This window comes from Epinephelus fuscoguttatus, linkage group LG23, assembly GCF_011397635.1.
Source record: "Epinephelus fuscoguttatus linkage group LG23, E.fuscoguttatus.final_Chr_v1".
NCBI classification, from domain to species: domain Eukaryota; kingdom Metazoa; phylum Chordata; class Actinopteri; order Perciformes; family Serranidae; genus Epinephelus; species Epinephelus fuscoguttatus.
This window is the reverse complement of record NC_064774.1, coordinates 1,951,740-1,976,803: the sequence shown is the minus strand read 5'-3', so window position 1 is coordinate 1,976,803 and position 25,064 is coordinate 1,951,740. Positions and strand designations below refer to the sequence as shown.

Sequence of the window (25,064 nt, the reverse complement as noted above, 5' to 3'; positions counted from 1 at the left end):
TCCTTCCACCTCACAGCTGATTTCTATAAAGATGGCGTCTTCATCAGGAGCAGCTCCACAGGAAACATGACCATCCACAGTGTTTCTCCATCTGATGAAGGACTCTACAGATGTAACTGTGTCTCTGGAGCTGGAGGATCAGCAGACAGCTGGCTGACTGTCAGAGGTGAGGGGGGTTTCACTCAAGTTACATTTGTCTTCAACTCTTCATACATAAAACCAGCAGTGCAATGTGACGAAAACACAAAGAAGAAGAAATCCTGAGTTTAGTTAGTTATTGATAAGCAAATACATGTAGCCGCTAACAGCAGGTAGCATTTAGCTATCTTGGACCAAACAGTGTCAAGATCCTGGGTTTAGTTTATATCCTGTTATCTTGTGGACTTTGTTTTGGAGTTTTCTGTCTGTGCTCCTTGTTTCACGTTACTCGTTCATGTTGAATCTATTTCCTGTTTTATTTTGTAGATTCTCTCCTCATGTGTCACGTCTGCTTTTACTTCCTGTCTTTGTGTGTTTTCCTGCCTGTTTTCTGTCACACCTGTCTTCCTTCAGTCTCGTTAGTCCTTCCGTGTTCCCAGAGTCTTCCCTTCACACCTGTTGTGTATTAGTCTTGTTTGCTCCACCCTAGTGTTTCCCACCTCACCCTTGTTGTCAGCCAATCCCCATTTCCCTCCTTCTGCCTGTGTCCACCTACTCCAGCTGTGTCTCCTTCTTGTGATTAGTTTTCTGTGTATATATACCTGTGTGTTTCACTTTGTTCCTCATCAGTTCATCTGGTTCATCCCCGTGTTCATGGTGTCATTCCCTGCTCCGTTTCCTGCCTCTGGTCTCTTGTGTTCTGTTTTGGATTTCTTTCTTGAGTTCGTCCCTGTGTTCATCATGTTATCCTGGTTGGTTTTCACTTTAGTTTTTGGTTCCTCTTTCTTTTGGACTTTTAATGACCTGTTTTGGATGTTTTATTTTTATCAGCATTAAAGCTGGTTTCCTGTTTAAACCTTCAACCTGCCTGCTGCTCTGCATTTGGGTCCTTCCTGAACTGATATATGACAAACAGGGGCTTGAGACAGAGCCATGATCTGTTTGGAGACCAAGAACAAGTTAAACAAACGCACACATTTAGATATAAAACATCAGGAAGCATCACATGAGGTGTGCTTTTAATCTGGTGGAAGGATTTTTCAGTCAAAGCTGAAACAACAAAGACGTGATGGATTATAGTGTGACTCCAACAGAACTGACACCAAAGTCTGGCTCATTGAACGCTGTCACTGACATCATGACCTTTGTTTCTTTTATATTTTCCTTGCTTGGTGCATGTCTACAAACTGTATGATAGTCCTGCCACTGTGAGCTGAACAGAGAGAATGTAGAGTGATCTTGTTTGAGTAAACTGGACGGACGAGTCTCAGGCAACTCTGTGTGACAAAACAAAATTCCTATGAATAAAAGGAAGTAGGTGCCAACAGGAGGGAAAACTGAGAGTCTAAAGTCAGTGTGTTCAGACTCCATTTTAAACTGGACAGAGCAGTCAGAGGAATACAGGTCGTCTGAGACACGGTGAGTGTTAATACTATAAAAATAATGATTACTGTCATTATTGATTAATCAGCTGATTTTTATTCTGATTCATTGTTTAGTCTGTTATAGGGGAGAGTGGGGTCGGACAGTGCCGCCTATTTAGCAAGGTAGAAAGAAACTGTGTCATCCACCATGCTCAGCCACACTCTGTTCACTTTCAACCTCAAAATGGAGACCGTCTGACTATTGCTCACAGTTTATTCACAGTTTTGAAATCTACAGCATGTAAGTAAATGTTTTGGCTCTTTTGTCATTTGTCTTCTACCATACTGTTTTTAGTTGTGCCACATACAAAAACATATGGTTGGAAAGTTGATTTTCAGGCCTATCAGGTTGTGCTAGTGTTAGCTGAATGTTTGTTGGGAGCTAACACAGGAGTCCAAAGTGTGTCTGCTCTCCCTGGGACAGTTAGGACTGTATTGTTTATAGTTCCTACCTTGTTACAAATCAATAACAAGTAAACAAAAACAAGACAAAGGCTTTTCCTAATAGAACCTATTGACTTTGCTTTAGGTTAGAGCCCATGGTCTCTGTTTTAGGGTCTGTTTAGAATATTAAGAGATGCTGAACTTCATACAGACCTACATTTCAACCCCTGAACATATTTTGAAGTTCAGCTATTGAACTTTTTTTAACTCTCAAGTTGCTGTTATTGACTTTTTGTTTGTTTTTAAACAAAATAAATAAACCAACTCAATATCCTACATAAACCTAAAGGCTACATGTGGTAACCACATTGAGCTGATACTGAAATGAAGACTTAGAGGTCAGCCAAATTCCATATCTCAGTAATTTATGAAAATATAATAATCATGCCTCTGTGCAGGAAATAGCCATGGCCGGAGTTATTATGTGTTTGGGTTGTTCGTCCATCCATACGTACGTACGTCTGTCCCATTCTTGTGAAAGTGATATCTCAAGAACATGTTAAGAGAATTTCTTCAACTTTGGCACAAACGTCCACTTGGTCTCATGTTGAACTAATTAGATTTTGGTGGTCGTAGGCCAAAGGTCAAAGTCACTGTGACCTTGTTTGTCTCATTCTTATGAATGTGATATCCAAGAAGACTGAGGGAAGCTTTTCACACTGAGCACAAACGTCCACCTGGACTCAACAATGAGCAGGTTATATTTTGGTAGTGGTCAAGGTCACTGTGGCCTTGCATCAGTCTCATTTTCGTGAACACACTATCTCAAGAAGGCCTTTAGGAGCTTTTCTCAAATGTGGCACAAACGTTAACCTGGACTCAGTGATGAACTGAATACATTTTTGTGATCAAAGGTCAAGGTCACTCCGTTCACCTCACTGAACATGTTTGTGTCCTTAACTCAAGAATTAATTTTCTAACTGTGACAAAATTTCACATAAATGTCTGACAAGATAAAATAATGATGTGATGACTTTTTTTTTATAGTTATCTATCAAACAGAACACAAACAGTGTTTTTTAACGGCAGCTATTCTGAGATTACAACTACAACATGTGGTGTGCCCCAAGGGAGTTGTCTTGGTCCTATATTATTCACTGTTTTCACAAATGACTTACCGTACAGCTTAGATAAAGCTAACATAGCAATGTATGCTGATGATTTCACCATATACACATCAGCACTCACAAATAATGAATTAGAAATCATTTAAAACAAGGAATTACAAGCTATAGCGGAATGGGTGAAGACAAACAAGCTAGTCCTGTATGTATCGAAAACTAACTGCATGATTCTTGGGTTAAATTACTTTATTGATCGGAATCCTGTGTTAAATATTAAAATTAATGACATCACTGTAAATCATGTGCATGAGACCAAACTTCTGGGCATGACAGTAGACAATAAATTATCATGGAAGAAACACATCAATAATATTATTGCAAAGATGGGAAGAGGCATATCTATCATGAGAAGACACGCTACCTTTCTGATTCCAAATATCATGAATAGAGCTAATTCAAGCATTAATATTAACGCATCTCAACTACTGCCCAGCAGTTTGGTCAAACGCCACTGGAGACATGTTAAACAAACTACAGCGTATGCAAAATAGAGCTGCCTGTACAGTACTCAAGTGTGACTATAGAACAAATATCATTTCAATGCATAAGAATCTAAACTGGCTATTGGTCAAAGACAAGACTGTTATACTCACTGATCATTTTCATTAGAAATATATCTGTTTTAAAATCACCTTTTATGTTGTTCAAGAACCTTTCCTTCAGTGCAGAAAATCATAAATACATCACCAGGCATGCAACTGTGGGTAACGTTACAATGCCTGAAGCAAGATCAAACACCATCAAAAACACTGTTCCTTACAGAGGTATGAAAGAATGGAATTCATTGCCTAAACATATCAAACTCACCACTAACATAAATAAATTTAAAATATTAATAAAACAGCATCTATCAAAGTAGGGAATAATTTTATATGTATGATATATGATATATATGGTATAGTAATGTAATGTGTATATATGTGTGTATATGTATGATATGTATGTATGTACGTATGTGTTTAAATATATAGTATGTATGGGTGTGGTGCGTGTGTGTGTGTGGATGGATGGATGGATAGATGGATAGATAGTATGGTGTATATATAATGTATAAAGTATAATGTTATGTGTATAATATAATGTTTCATAATAATGTTTTGTACATATGGATATATTAAGATATGATTAAGTGTGAAACTCACATTGTTTTGTTTGTTTTTGTTCTTTAATGCTTTTACAATGTTTTTCTTATGTTTTCTTTGTATATTTTTTGTTGGACTCCAGGAAGAATACCTGCAGTTTTGCTGCAGCTAATGGGGATCTTAATAAACTAAACTAAACTAAACTAATATCCAAAAGGTCACAGGTCAAGGTCACTGTGACATCATCATGTTCTGCATAAAACACTTCTCTGGTCATTATTAAACGTCATATCTCAGGAACAGAAGGGGAAACATTTGGTCAGAGACTGAGTTGGTGACACTGATCTTGAAACTGTGCTGATTGAATAGATCTTCTGTGTGTGAAGCTTCCATGTTTTCACAGACATGGATGTAAACTGTAAGTCCAGCTTATATATATTTAAAGCCCAGCCCAGAACACGGTGTCCCAACTGTCCCAGGGAGTCAGAACTTTGGGAAAATGCACTCCTTGTACATTTAACAAAACTGTGCCTTTCATGTTTGGGTTGGGCTCTAAAAACCTGATAAATAGTTAGCAGATGCCTGCATCTGTTCAGAGATCAAATTATTTTCATTACTGTTCAAGTAGTCTGTGAGTAATCAAAGGTTATTTAGTGTCAATACAAAAGTGTCCCAACTGACCCCGCTCTCCCCTACTGTATGTCATAAAAATACCCAGCCAATATGTAATCATGTCCTATAAATAAGAAGTTACTGACTTCATCACACTGTGTATGTGTGTTACAGTTCTCTCAGATTTGGGAAGATGGCTGATTTGGAGGCAGACGGGGACAGATCAGAGTCTCCAGTGTCCAGCTGTCAGCTGTCTTTGAAGAGTGACCACAGTAAAGGTGACGTTCCAAACTTCAGTAATGAAGCTGGACCCTCAGACACAAAGTAAGAGACTGTTTCTACTGTAAACTGACCTGAAGATGATTCTGTTTTTATTATTATCTGATAATCTGCACCACAACACTGTTTTTATAATGACATGAGGTATTGTTTTATTCAGTCATCGGGGATGTTCTGATCAAGTTATTTGGCCCTGATCAGAGTCCTTTAAATTTGGCTATCTACTGAAAATAGAATATAACAATAAAATATGCAGTTAAATAGAACACAGTATATAAGAGCAGCACTGAGAGAAGAAATAAGAAGGAAACTAAATTACCTGTATATTTACAAGGGTGTTCAGATAAAGGAGACACGTAGTTGCTGGTGGGTAAAACACAGGCAGCGCCAACGATGATACTGTTTGAACCTGGTCTTTACAAGGACTAATAATATGTGTCAAACATTTGTTGTTTCCACAGACAGAGAGCAGAGTCTCCAGTGTCCAGCTGTCTGTCTATGAAGAGTGACTGGTCCAAACATGAGCCTCTAACCTTCAGTAATGAACCTGGACCCTCAGACACAAAGTAAGAGACTGTTGAAAAACATGAGGGAGCTTTTTGCCTTTTGAAAGTCGTCTCACAGTGGAGCACAACATTACTCAGGAGGTTTTCATGAAGCTCTACCATGAGATATTTGAACTGCCTGTGACTGAGTGTGTGAATAAAGCAAATAATTTTCAGCACAGTTTGCAGGACGAGATCTAAATAATGTGTTCATCTCCACAGAGAGAAGAAGAGGAGTCATGTTTCTGTGGAGGAGCAGCCGTCCTGCTGTAGTTTGTGTCAGGACGTCCTGAAGGATCCAGTCTCTACCAGCTGTGGACACTGGTTCTGCAGACAGTGCATCAGCTCATACTGGGACCAGTCTGCTTCATCAGGAGACTCCTCCTGTCCCCAGTGTGGAGAAATATCCAGAACAAGAGCTGGACTGCAGACAGCCAGTCAGACCAGCACTGTACAAAGTAAGACTGTACATCTGTCTGCTGATGTCATCATGTCTGAAAACAGGATTCTTCTTGGTTTATTTGTGTTGTAAAGTGTAGACATGAAAGATTTTATCAAACTAATGTATAAAACCTTCATTTGTTTGTGTTACTTGTTTTAATGTTGGTCATGAAAATAATCAGAGTCCAGATTTATTTCTTTAGTCTGACATGTTTCCTTCTCTTTCAGCAGACAGTGGTCTGCAGGAGGTTTTAGATGAACATAAGATCAGTGTGAGGAGGAGATGTGAACGTGTGACTGAAGGAAGTGATGAAACAGGAAGTGAAACCTCCTCAACAGGATCTACACTGAGCTCTACATCACAGAGGGACAGAGTGAAGAGGTTAATACCCAACATGAGGTGAAGCAGCTTGAGAGAGCTTCTAAGATGAAGACCCTCCATGAAACTCCAATCAAGTGTCAGCACATCTTTAAAGCCTTACCTGAGCAACAGAAACACATCAGAGTGGTTCTGACCAACGCGCTGCGCTGTTGGAAAAACCTTCACAGTGCAGAAGTTCACTCTGGACTGGGCCGAGGGTTTGGAAAACCAAGATGTCAGTGTGGTGATTCTGCTTTCGTTTAGGGAGCTGAACTTGATCAGAGATGAGAAGTTGAGTCTTCTCACTCTGCTCCGTGTTTTCCATCCAACATTACAGAAGGTCACAGCAGAGGAGCTCGCTGTCTGTAAAGTTCTGTTCATCTTTGACGGCCTGGATGAAAGCAGACTGTCTCTGGATTTCCACAACAATGAGGTTGTGACTGATGTCACACAGAAGTCATCAGTCAACGTGCTGTTGACAAACCTCATCGAGGAAGCTGCTTCCTCGGCTCTGGTCTGGATAACTTCCGACCTGCAGCAGCCAATCAGATCCCTCCTGCATGTGTTGACAGGGTAACAGAAGTCACGAGGCTTCACTGACGCCCAGAAGGAGGAGTACTTCAGGAGGAGAGTCAGTGATGAAGAGCGGTCCAGCAGAATCATCTCACACATGAAGACATCCAGGAGCCTCCACATCATGTGTCTAATCCCAGTCTTCTGCTGGATCACTGCTACAGTTCTGGATCACATGTTGACTACAGAGCAGAGAGGAGAGCTGCCCAAGACCCTGACTGACCTGTACTCACACTTCCTGCTGGTTCAGACAAAGAGGAAGAAGCACAAGTATGATGAGGACATGAGACCAGTCCACTGGAGCTGACGGAGGCTGACAGGGACGTTCTTCTGAAGCTGGGGAGGCTGGCGTTTGAACCTCTGGAGAAAGGAACCATCAGGTGCTACCAAGCAGACCTGGAGCTGTGGTCTTGATGTCACAGAGGCCTCGGTGTACTCAGGAGTTTGTACAGAGATCTTCAGAAGAGAGTCTGTGATCTTCCAGAAAACAGTCTACTGCTTCGTTCATCTGAGCGTTCAGGAGTTTCTGGCTGCAGTCTACCTGTTCCACTGTTTCACCAACAGGAACACAAAGGTACTGGAGGACTTCCTGGGGAGAGACCGGAATAAATACAGATCCCTGGATGTCTTCTTACAGAGAGCCATGAAGAAATCCCTCCAAAGTAAAAATGGTCACCTGGATCTGTTTGTCCGCTTCCTTCATGGCCTCTCTCTGGAGTCCAACCAGAGACTGTTAGGAGGCCTGTTGGGTCGGACAGACAACAGTCCAGAAATCATCCAGAGAGCCATCAACAACCTGAAGAAGATGAACACAAACAAGATCTCTCCTGACAGAAGCATCAACATCTTCCACTGTCTGCTGGAGATGAACGACCTCTCAGTACATCAGGAGATCCAAGAGTTCCTGAAGTCAGAGAACAGATCAAAGAAGAAACTCTCAGAGATCCACTGCTCAGCTCTGGCCTACATGCTGCAGATGTCAGAGGAGGTTCTGGATGAGTTGGACCTGAAGAAATACAACACAACAAATGCTGGACGACGGAGACTGATTCCAGCTGTGAGGAACTGCAGAAAGGCTCGGTAAGTCCAGATGTGATTAACATCATAAATCATTGTAGATTAGTAGTTTAATTCTTCAAATATACACACTATGAAATTCTTATTATTCATAAAATGTTCAAATGATGTGTCTGTTGTATTTTGTCACAGATGTTCTTGAGCTGTTTCAAATGCTGTGAGTGCAAAACATGTAGATGTTTCAGTTGGTTGTGTTTATAGCTGTTGAGTTAATGAACACAGTTTTTCTATTTATTTCTAATCATTGTTCCAGTTGACAGTTTTTCAGCTTTATGTGATGGAGGCGCCATGTGAACCTGATAAAACAAATGATGGACTTCAGAGGTTGTTGTTGAGGTTTTATCACAGCAGCATTTCATCACAGTATGGCAGTATTTGATGGTTCTGAGTGAAAGCAGTAAAGTTATTACTCCATAAACAGATTGTGTAAGGTGTTTTATAGAATCAGACATGCAGATAATACCTGAGTTTATTCACCACTATGCTTAAACATTTAAAATAAGATCTGTATCATTTGCCAAAGGAGATTTCTGAAGTCCTAAAACTGCTTTTATCCAGTTGTTGCTATCTCTTTTTCATGCCTCGGCACGGTGACAGTCGTGGCCAGAGGCATCATGTTTTTGGGTTGTCAGTCTGTCCACGACATCTCAAGAACACCTTGAGAGGATTTCTTTAAATTTGGCACAAACGTCCAGTTGGACTTAAGAATGAACTGATTAGATTTCGGTGGTCAAAGGTCAAGATCACTGTGACCTCACAGAATATGTTTTTGGCCATAACTCAAGAATTCATTCACTAATTTTGACAAAACTTCACACTAATGTCTAACAGGATAAAATAATGAGGTGATGAGATTTTATATCCAAAAGGTCAAAGGTCAACTTCACTGTGACATCATCATGTTCTGCATAAAACACTTCTCTGGTCATTATTAAACGTCATATCTCAGGAACAGAAGGGGAGACATTTGGTCAGAGACTGAGTTGGTGACACTGATCTTGAAACTGTGCTGATTGTATAGATCTTCTGTGCTGTCGGGTTGAAGATGTGTGTGAAGCGTCTGTGTTTTAGAATAAGTAGCTTCTTTGCAGCAACATCCATATTTGAATCATTGTCTACTGTCATGGACACATATGAGTCTGGACAGACATGGATGTAAACTGTAAGTGTAACTTGACTGGTGAAGCATACGACCACGAGGCAGTAATTCTGGTCATGAATCAGCTTTTAATTAGTTTGAATTCTTTGTGTTCTTTTTTTATTCTTAACTATTTTCAGTCCATCAAAACAGGATATTTCAAACTGTTTTATCATCATATCCATAAAGTAAATATAAAGTGTCTCTTTGACAATAACAGATTTTGTAATATATGTGTCATGTCAGATTTACTGAGTGTGGACTCTCAGAGACTGACTGTGAAGTCGTGGCCTCAGCTCTGAAGTCCAACCCCTCCCATCTGAGAGAGCTGGACCTGAGTGACAACAACCTGCAGGATTCAGGAGTGAAGCAGCTGTGTGCTGGACTGGAGAGTCCAAACTGTAGACTGGAGACTCTGAGGTCAGTTCACTTGCTTATGTAGGTGTTTGTTTGTTTGTTTTTGGATATATATAATATAAATCCTTGACTGAGGTTATAAAGCTTTCAGTGTTTTCAGAAATGTTGTGTCTTTCCAAATGGCTGAACAGTTGGTTATGAAAGGCAGAGAAATGATGATTTAGAACATTTAGACACCATCAAGTTTGAGATTTATCCAAACAGAATTTAAGATTCCTGAGGTTCTGAGGTTTCTTTGTTTTCATGTTAACGTCACATAATCATTTGAAGTCACAGACCTTTAGACTGCAACAATAAGCAAATAAATAGTCTGCACTGGAAACATCTTGGACTTTAAGGACAGGTTGATATTCTTTCACACTCACACGCCCATTAGGACTGCACCATTAATGATCTGGATTCATACGTCTATGTGATCTCATTTCTAAATGACAAGCATTCACTGGCTCCTGTTTCCCTATGCATCCATGTGTTGACTGATGTGCTGTGGAACAATCCCAGTTGCTATCAAGTGTTTCCTCTATCAGTGGGAAGAAGAAGGGGAGACATTTGGTCAGAGACTGAGTTGGTGACACTGATCTTGGGTGTCCACCTTGAAATGATGTTGATTGTATAGATCTTCTGTGCTGTCGGGGGACAATGGATGTGAAGCATCCATGTTTTTACAGACATGGATGTAATGAGAAACTTGACTGGTGCACAGAGGCATACATGTTATTATAACAGACTCTGAAGATTACGTCCAGCACTTTAGTAAATGTTATATATATAAGTCAAGCACTTTGATATGTCCTATGTTAATGTCATCTGTTTAAAGCCCTGTGTAGACAGCAAGCATCTCAGACGTTTTGTTATCTTAGCCACCATCTTGACTGAAAGGAAGTCAGGAGGGACAACTCCAGCGGTCACAGCTGAGCAGCATGTGTTGTTGTCTAGAGTCACAGCTGTAATGCAGTTGCCTGGCAGAGGTCTGCACTCTACTGAGTGCACTTTGTAGTTGATGTCTGTAATCATTCCTTCTGTCCATACTGTCTGTGAAGCAGTCCCTTTTAGGGATGTTAACGGTTAACCGTTAGTCGGTTAGCCGCCGAGAATGTTTTTGACCGGTTATGTATGTGGGCTAATTGCATACAGACACACTGCGCTTGTGTTGCAGTAATAGCCTAACCTGCTTCATTTAAACTTAAGATCAGTTCATTGTCCATAAGAAATTGGACAATTCTCTATCAAATGGTGCAAAGTGCCATGAATTACCGAATCGAAATGCTAAATGTTAGTGTTTTGTTATGAGCCTAATGTTTCATAAATTAATTGAATAAAGGCACAAATTTATGTCAAACATGCTCTTCATTGTTGAATAGCAGTCGAACAAGTAAATCTTCATCAAAGACATTAAGTTTGTATTGCGCTTGTTCTCCCTCTTCTTTCCCTCTTTTTCCTTTCATATTGTAACAGTGAATTTTACAGAACAGTGGTGCACATGTGGAGGTCTATACTGTATTTGTTAGCCTGGTATTTAGCTGCTCTGTGTAGAAAAAAATGAAGTTTGAGGATATTTTTTAACCTGTTTTGTTGAGAGACAGACAGAGAGACAGAGAAAAAGATAAACGGTAAACATTTACAACACAAAACATTAAAGGACAGCACTTCGAAATGCAGTAGAGCTCACTGAGATAAGGGAGTGCCGGACTAGAGCGTATTTCACGCCATTTTGCATTTATTTTAACCGGTTAGTCGTTGGTTAATGGGTGTCGGTTACCGAAAGCAAAACTAGCCAAAACTGACATCCCTAGTTGACACTAAACTGCAGACATCAGATATTATACTGATCCACAATGAAGTCTGTTTGTGTTGTTCAGTGGTTTAATCCATTGACTGTGGCAGAGCAATGTGGAGCTAAAACCTTAAAGATAAACTCTGCAGGATCTTCCTTAAAAACAGTGTATAGACTCATACAGAAATAATCCCTCTCAATCATCACTTATGAGCCACTCTCAGTGTGTGCTGGTGTATTTATTTGCAGAGACTCTGCCCTCTGCCTGTGTTAGGTGAGCTCAGGGCTTTATAAAAAGGTGAGGACCAGATGCCAGACTGTAAGCAGCAGGAATCAAAGAGATACAACACTGAAAGAAATGCAAATTTAGCAAGAAGAAATGCCAAACAAGAATGAATCTGGGGTTGGCTTTTACCTTCACCTGAGCTGCTGAACATGTTTACAAACTGTAACCAACAATCCTGCATAACATAACTTTAATTTCAGCAGAAAAATGACTGGATTATTCACTCCTAACCTGTAAACCAGGGGTGTCAAACGTACTGCCCATGGGCCCAAACCGACACACCAGAGGAGCTCACCTGGTTCTCCGGCTGGCTGAATGAAAGAGACAGTCATACCTTCAATATTCTTGTCAGCTAATGTCAACAGCTGTTTATATCCCATCATAATATTCTTACAAGGTTTTATTTGATACTTAATGCAATAGTTGCTCTTTATAAGTCCCAACATTCCATTTGTTCAGATTATGTTAGAAAGTACAGCTGGTCTCAAGAAATGTAACAGCCACCTCTCTATTGGTTGAAACTCTAAACCAGCACAAAAATGACAATTAGCAACATAAGCCACCATGTTCTGAACAGACACATTATAAACACTGTGACTTTGTATTAATACACAGTCACATTTGCATTCTGGAGCATATAGGCCTAACAGAAAACACAATACTTGTAAATAAACACTAGATCAGCACTAGACAGGCATGATGGGAAATGAGGGCGCTCCCATTGTTTCTAGACTCTCAGCACCGGCACCAAGGTAGGCATCACAGTTAAAAAGGTGGAGCAGAGTCAGGCGGTGTGCTCACAGTAATAGTTGCAAACTATGAGGTACATTGCTGAAAAGTTAAACACTGGTTAAGTTTTATTAAAAGTCAAATATAATCCTGCCGCTGACAGCTGTCATGTTACTCATGTTTATCATATCTGTTTGCAGTGTTAGCGAGGTAGCTACCCAGCTACAGCTAGTCAGTACAGTTAGTAATGTAGCAGAGTGAACTACAGTCAAGCTGGCAGTCACTCTAATCTCCATGGTGACATCAGCTAATGCTACAACTGTAGTGCATCCATGTACTGACATTAATATGTGTTACATTGAATAATGCCTTCAGACAGCCCAGATGGAGCTGATGGGGGGAGCTAGTGACAGACTTAGCAAAGTTAGCAGAATGATGACTTTATTCTTTGATTTTTGTGTTGCTGGAAATGAAAATGAAAAAGATTATTCCTGATGTTGAGGACATGTCTGACAACATACAGACACAGAACTCAAGTATTTTTACTGCATCAGTATTTTGAGATATTCCAGAGTAAAAGTCCCACATTTCTACCTTGAAAATCTAAACAACTGGAAGTGCCATCAAAAACAAAGAAAAAGAAGAAAAGTTGCTCTATAATTCCTGACAATATCTGAAATACTTGTGTTCAGGACATTTCACACGACACCATTCCTGATAATCAAGCATCTCTACTGCATCAAAGTATATTAACAGCCCTGCTTTAAACACTTGATTTCAACTTAAATTTATTCTCATGATTCTTTAAATAAGTGATTTGTGTTTGGCTGCACAACATGAGTTAGTGATGATGGAGCCACTGGTGGAGCTGTCAGAGTTTAAAGGGATAGTTTGATAGTTTAGTCATATGAGTAGGTACATTACCTTTAATTGTCAGTGCGTGTTGTTCTGAGATCGGTGGAGCAGAGCTGCCCGCTGAAATGGAGGTGAACGGTACAGGTCCCTCTCTCCCTCAAAACTAATCAAATACTCCAAACCGCTCTTGTGGACAGCTTGTAGCTTACACATTCACCACGCTATGAAATAATAATGTAATATTATGAGACAGAGTTGTTTTGAAGCCAAATGCAGAGCCGGAACTACATTCCAGACATACAGTACTTGCTGGGCGGAGTGATTTCAAACAGCGTATGTTTAGTGCAGTTACTCCCCTCATCAAAACAACAAGTTTGTTGAGAAGAAGCCAGAATATACAGAGGAAGAGTTACAGGTTGTGGAAGAAGAGAGAGCAAGATGAGAGGCTGAGGCTGCCGAGCAACCAGGGGCTGAGGGGAGACCCAGAGCCGGTGGTGTAAATGTGGGGCTTACTGGCCACTTTATTAGGTACACCTGTGCAATATGACTCAACTCAACTCAACTCAAACTTTATTTATAAAGCACATTTAAAACAACCAAGGTTGACCAAAGTGCTGAACAGGTCAATAGAAATAAACAAGCAAATACAATGAGGCACCCAGTAGTACACCACAATAACAAACCATAAGATACATAAAATACAATACAATAAAATAAAATACAAGAGTTATAAATAAGATAAAAATAAGATAAAATGTTTGGGTGTCCAGCTCAACCTGAGTTAAAAGCCTGAGAGAAGAAGTGGGTTTTAAGAAAAGACTTAAAAACCTCTCTCACCAGAGGTGACAGACCCTCACAAAGGCTCTGTCACCTCTGGTCTCCAGCCTAGTCCTAGGAGTAGCCAGTAATAGCTGACTGGCTGATCTCAAGGCTCTGGAGGGAGCATGAAAGTGCAGGAGTTCAGTTAAATAAGGGGGTGCCAGCCCATATAGGGCTTTAAAAACAATCAATAAAATCTTAAAATCAATTCTAAAACACACTGGAAGCCAGTGAATTGAGGCCAAGATTGGTGTGATGTGTTCGTGTTTACGCTTTCCAGTGAGGAGGCGGGCTGCTGCGTTCTGGACAAGCTGTAGATGGTGTAGCAGTGACTGGTCAATACCGACATAAAGCGAGTTACAGTAGTCCAGACGTGAGGTCATAAAAGCATGGATTACCCTCTCTAGATTTTGGGGGGAGAGATAGCCCTTAACTTTAGCTAAAAGGCTGAGCTGATAAAAGCTGGTTTGTATTACTGATCTAATTTGTTTATCGAATTTAAAAGCACTGTCAAAGGTCACACCGAGATTTTTAACAGAGGAAGGGATGTTCGGAGTGAAGGGGCCCAGAAAATCAGCGGAGTAATTGGAGGGGTCACATCCAAACATAATGATCTCGGTTTTATCCTCATTGAGATTTAAAAAGTTAGTGTCCATCCAGGATTTGGATTAAAGCCAGACTGGAACTTCTCATACATGTCATGGGCCACTAGGAATGATTGCAGCTGAGTAAAGACCACTTTCTCCAAAACCTTGGACAAAAATGGTAATTTGGAGATTGGTCTGTAGTTTGACAGGAGAGAAGGGTCCAAGTTTTTCTTTTTTATAAGGGGCTGCACTACAGCATGTTTGAGAGCAGCTGGAACACACCCTGAGCTAAGGCAGGTATTTATGAGAGCAAGAACAGTGGACCCCACAGTACCAAAAACATCTTTGAAAAGGCAAAATATAGAGTACGCTTCAAAATAATCACTGGAACACGGGGAGAACATGCTAACTCCACACTCATAACTCACCACAACTCCGGAAGAAACAACAACATAAAATGTTCCCTATCAGTCTGTTTATTCCCAACAATGAGAAGTAATGCCAGTCACTTCACTATATGCTCTGGGCAGCACTTATCCATAACATAACCACAACAACATATTTAGCTGAGCAAAATACACAACGATCACTTACCTCGTCTGTTCGTTTTGTGATGCCGACAGATGGTATGACAGTATCTTTGACGAAAGAAGTTGAACCATTCCTGAGCTTCTGCGCTCCATCCTTTCACTGTAGTCCTCCGGTGAAAAATGGCAGGAGCAAACAAACATTTTCCAGACAGTTTCCACAGGCGTGTTGGGGTCGATGTCCTGCATTGTTTCATCCTGTCCGTATTACTGGTTGGAACTACGTGAAACGTCACTCTGCTCCATGTCTTTGGCTTGTTACCGCAACCTTTTACAATGCATGTGTAAACCATGATTTCCAACAACACTTGTAAACTTTCCTCAAACCTTCTGCTACGTCCAGCTGATGATACCGCAAATGGCTAGAAGCAATAACAACGGCACTGTCTCAGTACGCACTGTGTCACTCCGCCCAGTGGTTTACTCAAGAAAGTACTTACGAGTATTTGCTTCATGTGTCGGAATGTTCCTTAATTATACATTATTATTTCACAGTGTGGGGAATGCGCAAGCCATGTGTTTTCCACTAAAGCGTTTTGGAGTCATTTGATGGTGTATTTGATTAGTTTTGAGGGAGAGAGGGACCTGTACCGTCTACATCCATTTCAGCGGGCAGCTCTGTCCCACCGATCTCAGAACAGCACGCACTGACAATTAAAGGTAATGTACCTACTCGTGTGACTATAGGGATTACGGCAATAGGCGAATTTGCCAAAATGTTGAACTATCCCTTTAAGAGGTGAAGTCACTACATCTTTATTGAAGTAGCAGCACGTTGTCAATGATATTTATGAGAGCTGTTTTTCACTTTTTGTATTTTCCAGTCTTTAACCTGCATCCTGTTGGGATCAGCACAATAACACAATGACAAAGTCACTCTACTCAGTTTAGGGCAAAGCTCATTGATCAGGACATAGTAATGTTGAGCTACACATTTAACACCTGAACACATCTGATTGTTTTATTAATGATTTTTATCTACATCATTTATTCTTTATTCAGACTGAGTGGCTGCAGTTTGTCAGAGATCAGCTGTGTTTATCTGGCCTCAGCTCTGAAGTCCAACCCCTCCCATCTGAGAGAGCTGGACCTGAGAGAAAACTTCTTGCAGGATTCAGATGTGAAGCAGCTGTGTGATCTGAAGGAGAGTCCACACTATAAACTGGAGACTCTGGAGTAAGTAGAGGGTTGGAGTGGGTCCATGCTGGTTTCAGCAGTATTATATTAAACACAGTTAGTATCAGATCAGAAAGAAGCTTGTTGAGATCATGTGTTTAAATTGATGTGAAGACGACTGTTGTTGTGTTCATGTCTACAGGAAGTGAAGCTGGATTACAGCTGACAGCATCACAACATGTATAGAGACAGCTGTCCTCCTTCATCAAACTGTCACACCATCAAATCTGACCTTGATAACAGGGGACCTGTTATGCTTTCCTGTTTCTGTGTGTGTGTGTGTGTGTGTGTGTGTGTGTGTGTGTGTGTGTGTGTGTGTGTGTGTGTGTGTGTGTGTGTGTGTGTGTGTGTGTGTGTTTTATATAGCCTATAGTGTTACAATGAAGGATGTTGGTATTAAATGTGGCCAAAGTTTCAGATAATGAGGTAAATGTATGTAAAAGTAATCCCTGTGAACAAAAACCTCAGACTTCAGACTGTTGTGAATACCCTGTGTTCAACGACTTTTTCTACTGAAGCTAAGATTTCTTTATAAGGCATACAACTATGAGGCGGTAATTCTAGTTTGAACATTAAAGCATGTAAACAGGTTGTAGTAGAAACCCAGAATCCAAATATGAAGCTGTTAATGAGCATAATATGTCCTCTTTAAAGTGTTTGTTGTCTTCATCTTTGTCACAGCTCTGAGATCAGTCTGACTGAAGCCTACAAATCACTGGCTCTTATTTTATAGAACCATCATTACATTTAGTAACCATGTGTTCTTTATACAGAGCAGAAGCTCTGCTGAAGTCCAGTAATCACAGCTGATGTGTTGCTGTTCAGTCTTTGGATGAACATGTAGAACATTTAACATGATATATCTGTCCATCAGTCATTTGTTCTAACAGACTCAGTAAATCCATCATTAAAGTGAATCCCTCTGTTTGTGCAGCCATGATGCGTTCAGGACTCTCAGCAGTTTATTTACACTCTGCTCTGAACAGGAAGTCCCTACTGGTCTTTATACTGGATGTGCTGCATCACTGACTGACAGCTGGTTTATAACTTCTCTTGTCTTCTTCTCTCATCAGATGGAAGCCAGATATAATGGATGTGTTGAGAGGATCAGCTATGATCCAGAGACGTTGAAGCAACAGCATCAGTCTGTGTGTGTGTGTGTGTGTGTGTGTTTGTGTGTGTGTGTGTGTCTGTGTGAGTCTGTGTGTGTGTGTGTGTGTGTGTGTGTGTGTGTGTGTGTGTGTGTGTGTGTGTGTGTGTGTCTCTGTGTCTGTGTGAGTCTGTGTGTGTCTGTGTGTGTGTGTGTGTGTGTGTGTGTGTGTGTGTGTGTGTGTGTGTGTGTCTCTGTGTGTCTCTGTGTCTGTGTGAGTCTGTGTGTGTCTGTGTCTGTGTGTGTGTGTGTCTGTGTGTGTGTGTATAATAGTGAGGTGACTCAAATAAATGCTACAAAAGGACTTTTGTCAACTGTTGTACTTTGTTGTTATTGTGTGTTTTAAACACAGTGTTGTTGTAGTTACTTTTAGTCACCAGTAGATGGAGATAATTTGATGCTCCTTAAACATTAATTGGCGTTCCAATCCAAAAGGAAGAACTTTATATTTTTTGGTTTCATGACGGTGCACCCACATTTTAGCATTAAATCATCAGAATACTGTTCCATATTTCCAGTGCTCACAGTATTCACATCTTTTACTGTCAGTGAAAATAGTATATCCACACTATAAAAATACTCCATTACTGGTTCTTTATTCAAAATGTTACTAGAGTAAAAGTACAAAAGTATCAGCATCAAAATACACTTAAAGTAGCAAAAGTTAAAGTGCTCATTATGCAGAATGCTCCATTTATATTATGGATTATAATTATTGATGCATTCATGTGTTCATCACTTTAATGTTGCAGCTGGTAAAGATGGAGCTCATTTTAATGACTTTAGAAACTGCTGCGTAGTTTAATCTATAATAATATCATTTATTAGTTGATGGTATTTTGTATTAATAATCTACAAAGTAACTGAAGTTATCAAATAAATATAGTGGAGTAAAAAGTCCAGTATTTCCCTCTGAGATGTAGTGGAGTAAAAAGTGGCCTATAAAGTATCAGAAAATGGAAATACTCAAGTAAAGTAGGCGACAAGTAGTGATGAGCAAATGAAGCCTCATGAAGCTTTGTCTTTATCTTCTGAGCCCACTAGATGGCGCTCTCTGTTCAACAAAGGGTTAACAGCACTGAAGTCAGATGTTTTGATCAGAACCCACTTAGTTTATAGGATACAGCCTTGGTAGGGCGGAGTGTAATGTGACTATTGTCTGACGTCATCTTTACTCTGTGACATTGTGGAGGCCTTGTTGCATTTATTATCAAGTTTCCTATTTGTGTGTTGATGCTTATTCTTGATGTAAACAACCCCTATAGCTTCATTTTTTAATGTACCTTCCAGATTTGGATATGTATGTTTTTAGAGAATGCAAGTTAACAATAAGGACTTAAGCATTTATTCTCAAGAACGTACCTATCTAATGTCAACTTGTTGGGCGATGTTTAAGATTGTCACTGAGCAGTTTTTAATTTGACGTCTTTATTCCTCTTTTTCTCTGTATAATGTTGATTGTTACACTAATTGATGTTTGGTATTTAGCCTTTCCACTGCACGTGGGTCATGTGACTAATGTCAAACTCACAGCCACTCCTACTTAAGATGGCTTCTCTTTGTTACACAACTGTTTGCCTGATGAAGGTCTAGTCACCGAAAAGTTGCAGCATTGAAATCATTATTTTTGCAAGTGAGACAGTGTGCAGGAGTCTTTTCTACAAGTTGTATTCTACGAGGATGGGACTGACGGACACACGCTGGCACAGACAGACGTATGGAAGGACAACCCAAAAACATAATGCCTCTGGCCGCGGCTATCGCCCATGAGGAGGCATCAAAACTGTAAAACAAGATGAATATTTTAGCAGGGCTGAAGCCTTGTATATGCATTCAAGATAGCGATGCACGATATTGGATTTTTTTGCCGTTATCAGATATGCTGATATGTACCAGCTCATTTGACCGATAACCGATAGCGATCCACTCTTCAGCAGCTAATTTTAGTGATCAAGTCTCTTCTGTGGTGGAATTAACATCATATTATACATGCATGCTCTTATAGTGACGGCCCACCAGCAGATGGAGACATGAAATACAGTACTCTTCAACATATGTGATATTCATTCATCGTGCAAAATAAAAAAGCATGTTGGCCGATTCAAATAGTTCATTTTAAAGCCAATATGGAGCAGTACTGATGATGTGCCCATATTATCATGCATCCCCAATAAAATGTTTGTGTTTCCAGAGAAATAACGACCTAACTTCAAATGAACACGGTCTGCACCATCCACCACTCTCTGTCCTGTGAACTTTCTCTTGTCTCTGTTACTTACGTTCCACACATGCTAAGACGTGGACCTTATTGGAGTGTATTAGGCTAATTCAACAGTAATTACTTGGATCACGTGATAGTGACGCTTCATTATTGCCGGCACACTAAACCAAAGAAGACAGAAAAACTAAAGAGTTTTGGACAAATACATACATGTACCATTAGACCTGCAACCAAAATGATGTTAAAAATGCAATTAGAAAATGCAAAACATGTAAAAACAGCTGCTAAAACTGTGCACACAAACTGTTCTAGTGTCAGTCTCTTTAGTAATCTCTGATGAACTGACTGTTATTGATGAATACATGTAATATTTAATGTATTCTTTATTTTTATTTAATGATGTCACATGACTTGTGCCGGCGTCATGGGTATTTAAGATGGCGACTTCCTGTTGTTGGTCAGAGTATGAGGAAGAGCTGCTGGCTCTGAACGTCACACAGCATTAAAATCCGTAGTCACATAGTTATAAAGATCCCTGTTGATGTAGTTCAGTTTATCAACCTGTTGAAAAACTGCGTCTGAGATGCTGCTGCAGTTTAATGGCTCTGTGGCGCCATCTAGTGGAGCTAAATGCTAATAACAAGTGCTGTCCCTCCTACTTCCTGTAGCTACTGTAGCCTACATGTTCAAAGGCCATCAGAGGCAGCACACCAAATAATTAAACTGCATATGTTTGAATTGTAACTCTCATACTGAATGAATTTACAAGGTTGTGGATAAGGTGAGTTTGAGGCAACATTTGAAATGCAGTTGCCTAAAATGAATGATGATAGTTCCTAAACTTGACTTGTATGAATGCATTACTGAATATTTGAATGTTTGTTCCAGGCTTACTGGCGCCAGGAAGCAGACTCCCCACACCTGAGGGTGCATGTGCTTCATAACTCCCCACCAGACCAGGACCAGGTGAGCAGTCAGGTGAGCAGTCAGGTGAGCTGGCCTCGTAGGTATTTGAAGGTGTGTGTATTCTTTGTCTCAAGAGTTTGACACTTGAAACGTCACTTGATGTTATGAAATAGACCTATATGTTAATGGGAGCAGTGTGCAGACTCTTCACATGTTCTGCTTTTGTGCTTTTTTGGACATTGTGAGCACACAGAGAAAAAAGGAACAAAGGATTTGCTCATGTTAAACTAAAAACACCGTCCTCCAGACAGCTGCTGCCACGTGTGGCTACAAGTTTAGTGGTGTTCTTATCATAGTGAGGAATAATGTTCACTGACTACATTCATTTACTCTTTGATGATCAATTTGAGTTTGTCAGGCTCAGTTTGTTTGCTAGTTTTATTCCTTCAGTTCCATTCACATTGTGTTTTATTTTCTTCCACAGCGTCCTGTGACACAGCCAGACCACAACAGACTTGTGAGGACATTTGAAGTTTTTCTTTGATGATGCAGCCCATAATTACTACACTCAATAAAATGTCTACCTGAACATGATCTTAACACAATATTTGGACACATTAGCCACTCTAAAAGGTGGACAACAGCATCACTCACAACTTACAATGTACTGTATTAAAGTCAGCATCAATCACATGACCACAGACCACTGCTGTCATCAACATGACATGATCATTAGCATAAAGCATAGAAACTTAGCATGGTGTTTTAGCAGAGTGGATTAGGAAAGAAATGTAAGATTTACACATGAAATTGTCTTTTGTGTCTCTTCTTATTTCACATTCTGTGAGCGGGTTTAGCGTTAGCTTGGCCGTGAGAGGCTAACGCTATCTCTGGATGGTGGCGTGTGAGGTGAGCCCTCATGTTCGTAGTATTCCCACAGTATTTTATTCTCAGATGACTCTGCTCGTGAATCATGTGTGTCATATCCAAGTCCTCCTTTCCTTCTGTGTTAAAAAATCCAAAATAAGTCCATACATTTGATTTAAACACCAGCGGCGCGTTTCTTATTTCTTTCTCCGGTGCCTCCATCTTTGCTTTGATGAGCTTCCTGCCGAATGCTGCTGACTGAGACCTCTGCTGACCTCACCAGGAAGAAAACATCAGCACCATCTAGTGGCCCGAAAAAGCAACTGACTTTATTATTCTAGCACCAAAAGTTGTATTATAACGTGTATTTGCAGAAATGTATGATGCACATAATAAAAGATCAATACGTGGCGTCTGTGTATAGACACAATATCGCCATGCAGAATATGCCAATTGATTTTTTTCCCGCCACCCCTAATTTGCAGTGCCCGCTCTGTAGAACTGACACCAAAGTCTGGCTCATTGAATGCTGTCACTGACATCATGACCTTTGCTTCTTTTATATTTTCCTTGCTTGGTGCATGTCTACAAACTGTATGATAGTCCTGCCACTGTGAGCTGAACAGAGAGAATGTAGAGTGATCTTGGTTGATTAAACAGGTGGACCTCATATATTTATATGAGGAATGATAAGCTGCGAGCCGAGACAGCTCCCTGGGACTTTGGACACACCTGGACCAGGGAGTGTGTGTGTGTGTGTGTGTGTGTGTGTGTGTGTGTGTGTGTGTGTGTGTGTGTGTGTAGCACAGCCCTGCCCTCCAGCAAACACACTGACCAGAGTTTAATGCACCAAAGTAATAAAAGTCATAGACTGTTCATGATGTCCCATATCTCTCAGGCAACTCTGTGTGACAAAACAAAATTCCTATGAATAAAGGGAGGAGGTGCCAACAGGAGGAAACACTGAGAGTCTAAAGTCAGTGTGTTCAGACTCCATTTTAAACTGGACAGAGCAGTCAGAGGAATACAGGTCGTCTGAGACACGGTGAGTGTTAATACTATAAAAATAATGATTACTGTCATTATTGATTAATCAGCTGATTTTTATTCTGAGTCATTGTTTAGTCTGTTATAGGGGAGAGTGGGGTCGGACAGTGCCGCCTATTTAGCAAGGTAGAAAGAAACTGTGTCATCCACCATGCTCAGCCACACCCTGTTCACTTTCAACCTCTAAATGGAGACCGTCTGACTATTGCTCACAATTTATTCACAGTTTTGAAATCTACAGCATGTAAGTAAATGTTTTGGCTCTTTTGTCATTTGTCTTCTACCATACTGTTTTTAGTTGTGCCACATACAAAAACATATGGTTGGAAAGTTGATTTTCAGGCCTATCAGGTTGTGCTAGTGTTAGCTGAATGTTTGTTGGGAGCTAACACAGGGGCGTTCAGAGAATCTTGGGGGGCACTGGCAGCAATAAGTTCGAACGGGGGGCGTTGAGGTGTTTGTGTACGTCAGTGCCACATCTTCACAGCTTCATCATCACACTTGCTTTTACCACCACCATCATCTGACGCTGTTTTTACAACCAGGCTTTTCCTGTTAAACACGAGGCCTGCGCGCAGCTACGGATCTGCGCGCTCCGGTGCTTCAGGCGTGCTCTTGTGTCAACTCTTTGAATGTGCGTCACAGTGAAAAGCTCTAGTACCGCGAGCAGTGGCACTTTATAGACACACAGAGAGAAAAGGGGGACTCTGCCGAGGGATTGTGGCGCAGTTTTGTTGGATAGGAAGATGTTGAGTGTACAGTCAGCTCTCCCTGCTCTTTGTTACACTGAGTTTTGGTTTCCGCCCTCAGATCAGATCAGTGCATGGACACTCCCTAAACTATAGGCTCATCCAGAAAGAGTCCCAGCTGACATGCTAACATTGGGCAAGAGGCGGGTACACGGGGAAAAAATAATTACGATGCCTCCATGCCAACAAAAGCTGTGTTGTCCATCCATACATACATACAAACGTCTGTCACACTCTCTTGAATGACGTATCTCAAGAACATCTTGAGGGATTTTCTATAAATTTGGTACAAAAGTTCACTTGGACTCAGCAATGAACAAATTCGAATTTGGTGGTCAAAGGTCAAGGTCACTGTGACCTTGCGTCCGTCTCATTCTTAGGAACGCAAAATCTCAAGAAGGCCTTAAGGGGCTTTCCTCAAATTTGGTGCAAACATTTACTTGGACTAGAGGATGAACCAATTCAAATGTGGTGGTCAAAGGTCAACTTCACTGTGACATCATCATGTTCTGCATAAAACACTTCTCTGGTCATTATTAAACGTCATATCTCAGGAACAGAAGGGGAAACATTTGGTCAGAGACTGAGTTGGTGACACTGATCTTGAAACTGTGCTGATTGTTTAGATCTTCTGTGTGTGAAGCTTCCATGTTTTCCCAGACATGGATGTAAACTGTAAGTCCAGCTTATATATATTTAAAGCCCAGCCCAGAACACGGTGTCCCAACTGTCCCAGGGAGTCAGAACTTTGGGAAAATGCACTCCTTGTACATTTAACAAAACTGTGCCTTTCACGTTTGGGTTGGGCTCTAAAAACCTGATAAATAGTTAGCAGACGCCTGTATCTGTTCAGAGATCAAATTATTTTCATTACTGTTCAAGTAGTCTGTGAGTAATCAAAGGTTATTTAGTGTCAATACAAAAGTGTCCCAACTGACCCCGCTCTCCCCTACTGTATGTCATAACAATACCCAGCCAATATGTAATCATGTCCTATAAATAAGAAGTTACTGACTTCATCACACTGTGTATGTGTGTTACAGTTCTCTCAGATTTGGGAAGATGGATGATTTGGAGGCAGACGGGGACAGATCAGAGTCTCCAGTGTCCAGCTGTCTGTCTATGAAGAGTGACTGGTCCATGGGTCATGCTCCAGACTTCAGTAATGAACCTGGACCCTCAGACACAAAGTAAGAGACTGTTGAAAAACATGAGGGAGCTTTTTGCCTTTTGAAAGTCGTCTCACAGTGGAGCACAACATTACTCAGGAGGTTTTCATGAAGCTCCACCATGAGATATTTGAACTGTCTGTGATATGCTAGTGCACGTTTGTTTACAAAGACTGGTTACTCCAATACAGTTTATATATTTTTTGTTTTAGAAAGGTCAGTAGATGCGTAGGTAGGTAGGTATAACAGTTGATAGATAGAGTGGAACAGAAGTTTGTCTGAGGTTATTATGACCCACATTTATATTCAATGTTGGCTGTGACCTCCAGCTGCTGTAGTGATTATGACGGGACCAGAGCAGGAAGTCACATGACATAATGTAGGAGCAACAAAGTCCATGTAGGGAGGTCACCGCCAAACCATGATTCTTTTCCTAAACCTAACCACACTGGTAGGAGCACTAATTTAGGAAACACTCCTGTGGGTC

At 40.6% G+C, this 25,064-nt stretch overlaps 1 protein-coding gene across 1 annotated transcript; it reads left to right on the top strand.

Annotated features, from left to right (window-relative positions):
* The first annotated feature begins 85 nt into the window (after positions 1-85).
* Positions 86-19,760, top strand: LOC125884255 (uncharacterized). Its single transcript, XM_049569150.1, has 10 exons — positions 86-166; positions 4,999-5,148; positions 5,565-5,669; positions 5,871-6,106; positions 6,318-6,489; positions 6,715-7,023; positions 7,360-8,103; positions 9,485-9,658; positions 16,295-16,468; positions 17,542-19,760. The coding sequence occupies exons 2-10, from the start codon at positions 5,018-5,020 to the stop codon at positions 17,597-17,599; spliced, it is 2,103 nt and encodes a 700-aa protein (XP_049425107.1). The 5' UTR covers positions 86-166; positions 4,999-5,017; the 3' UTR covers positions 17,600-19,760.
* Positions 19,761-25,064: the final 5,304 nt, after the last annotated feature.

Coding starts and splice junctions, on each gene's coding strand:
- LOC125884255 (XM_049569150.1), top strand. CDS start 5,018: ATGGCTGATTTGGAGGCAGACGGGGACAGATCAGAGTCTCCAGTGTCC. Junction 5,670..5,870: donor CCTGGACCCTCAGACACAAA/GTAAGAGACTGT, acceptor TCATCTCCACAG/AGAGAAGAAGAGGAGTCATG. Junction 16,469..17,541: donor TATAAACTGGAGACTCTGGA/GTAAGTAGAGGG, acceptor TTCTCTCATCAG/ATGGAAGCCAGATATAATGG.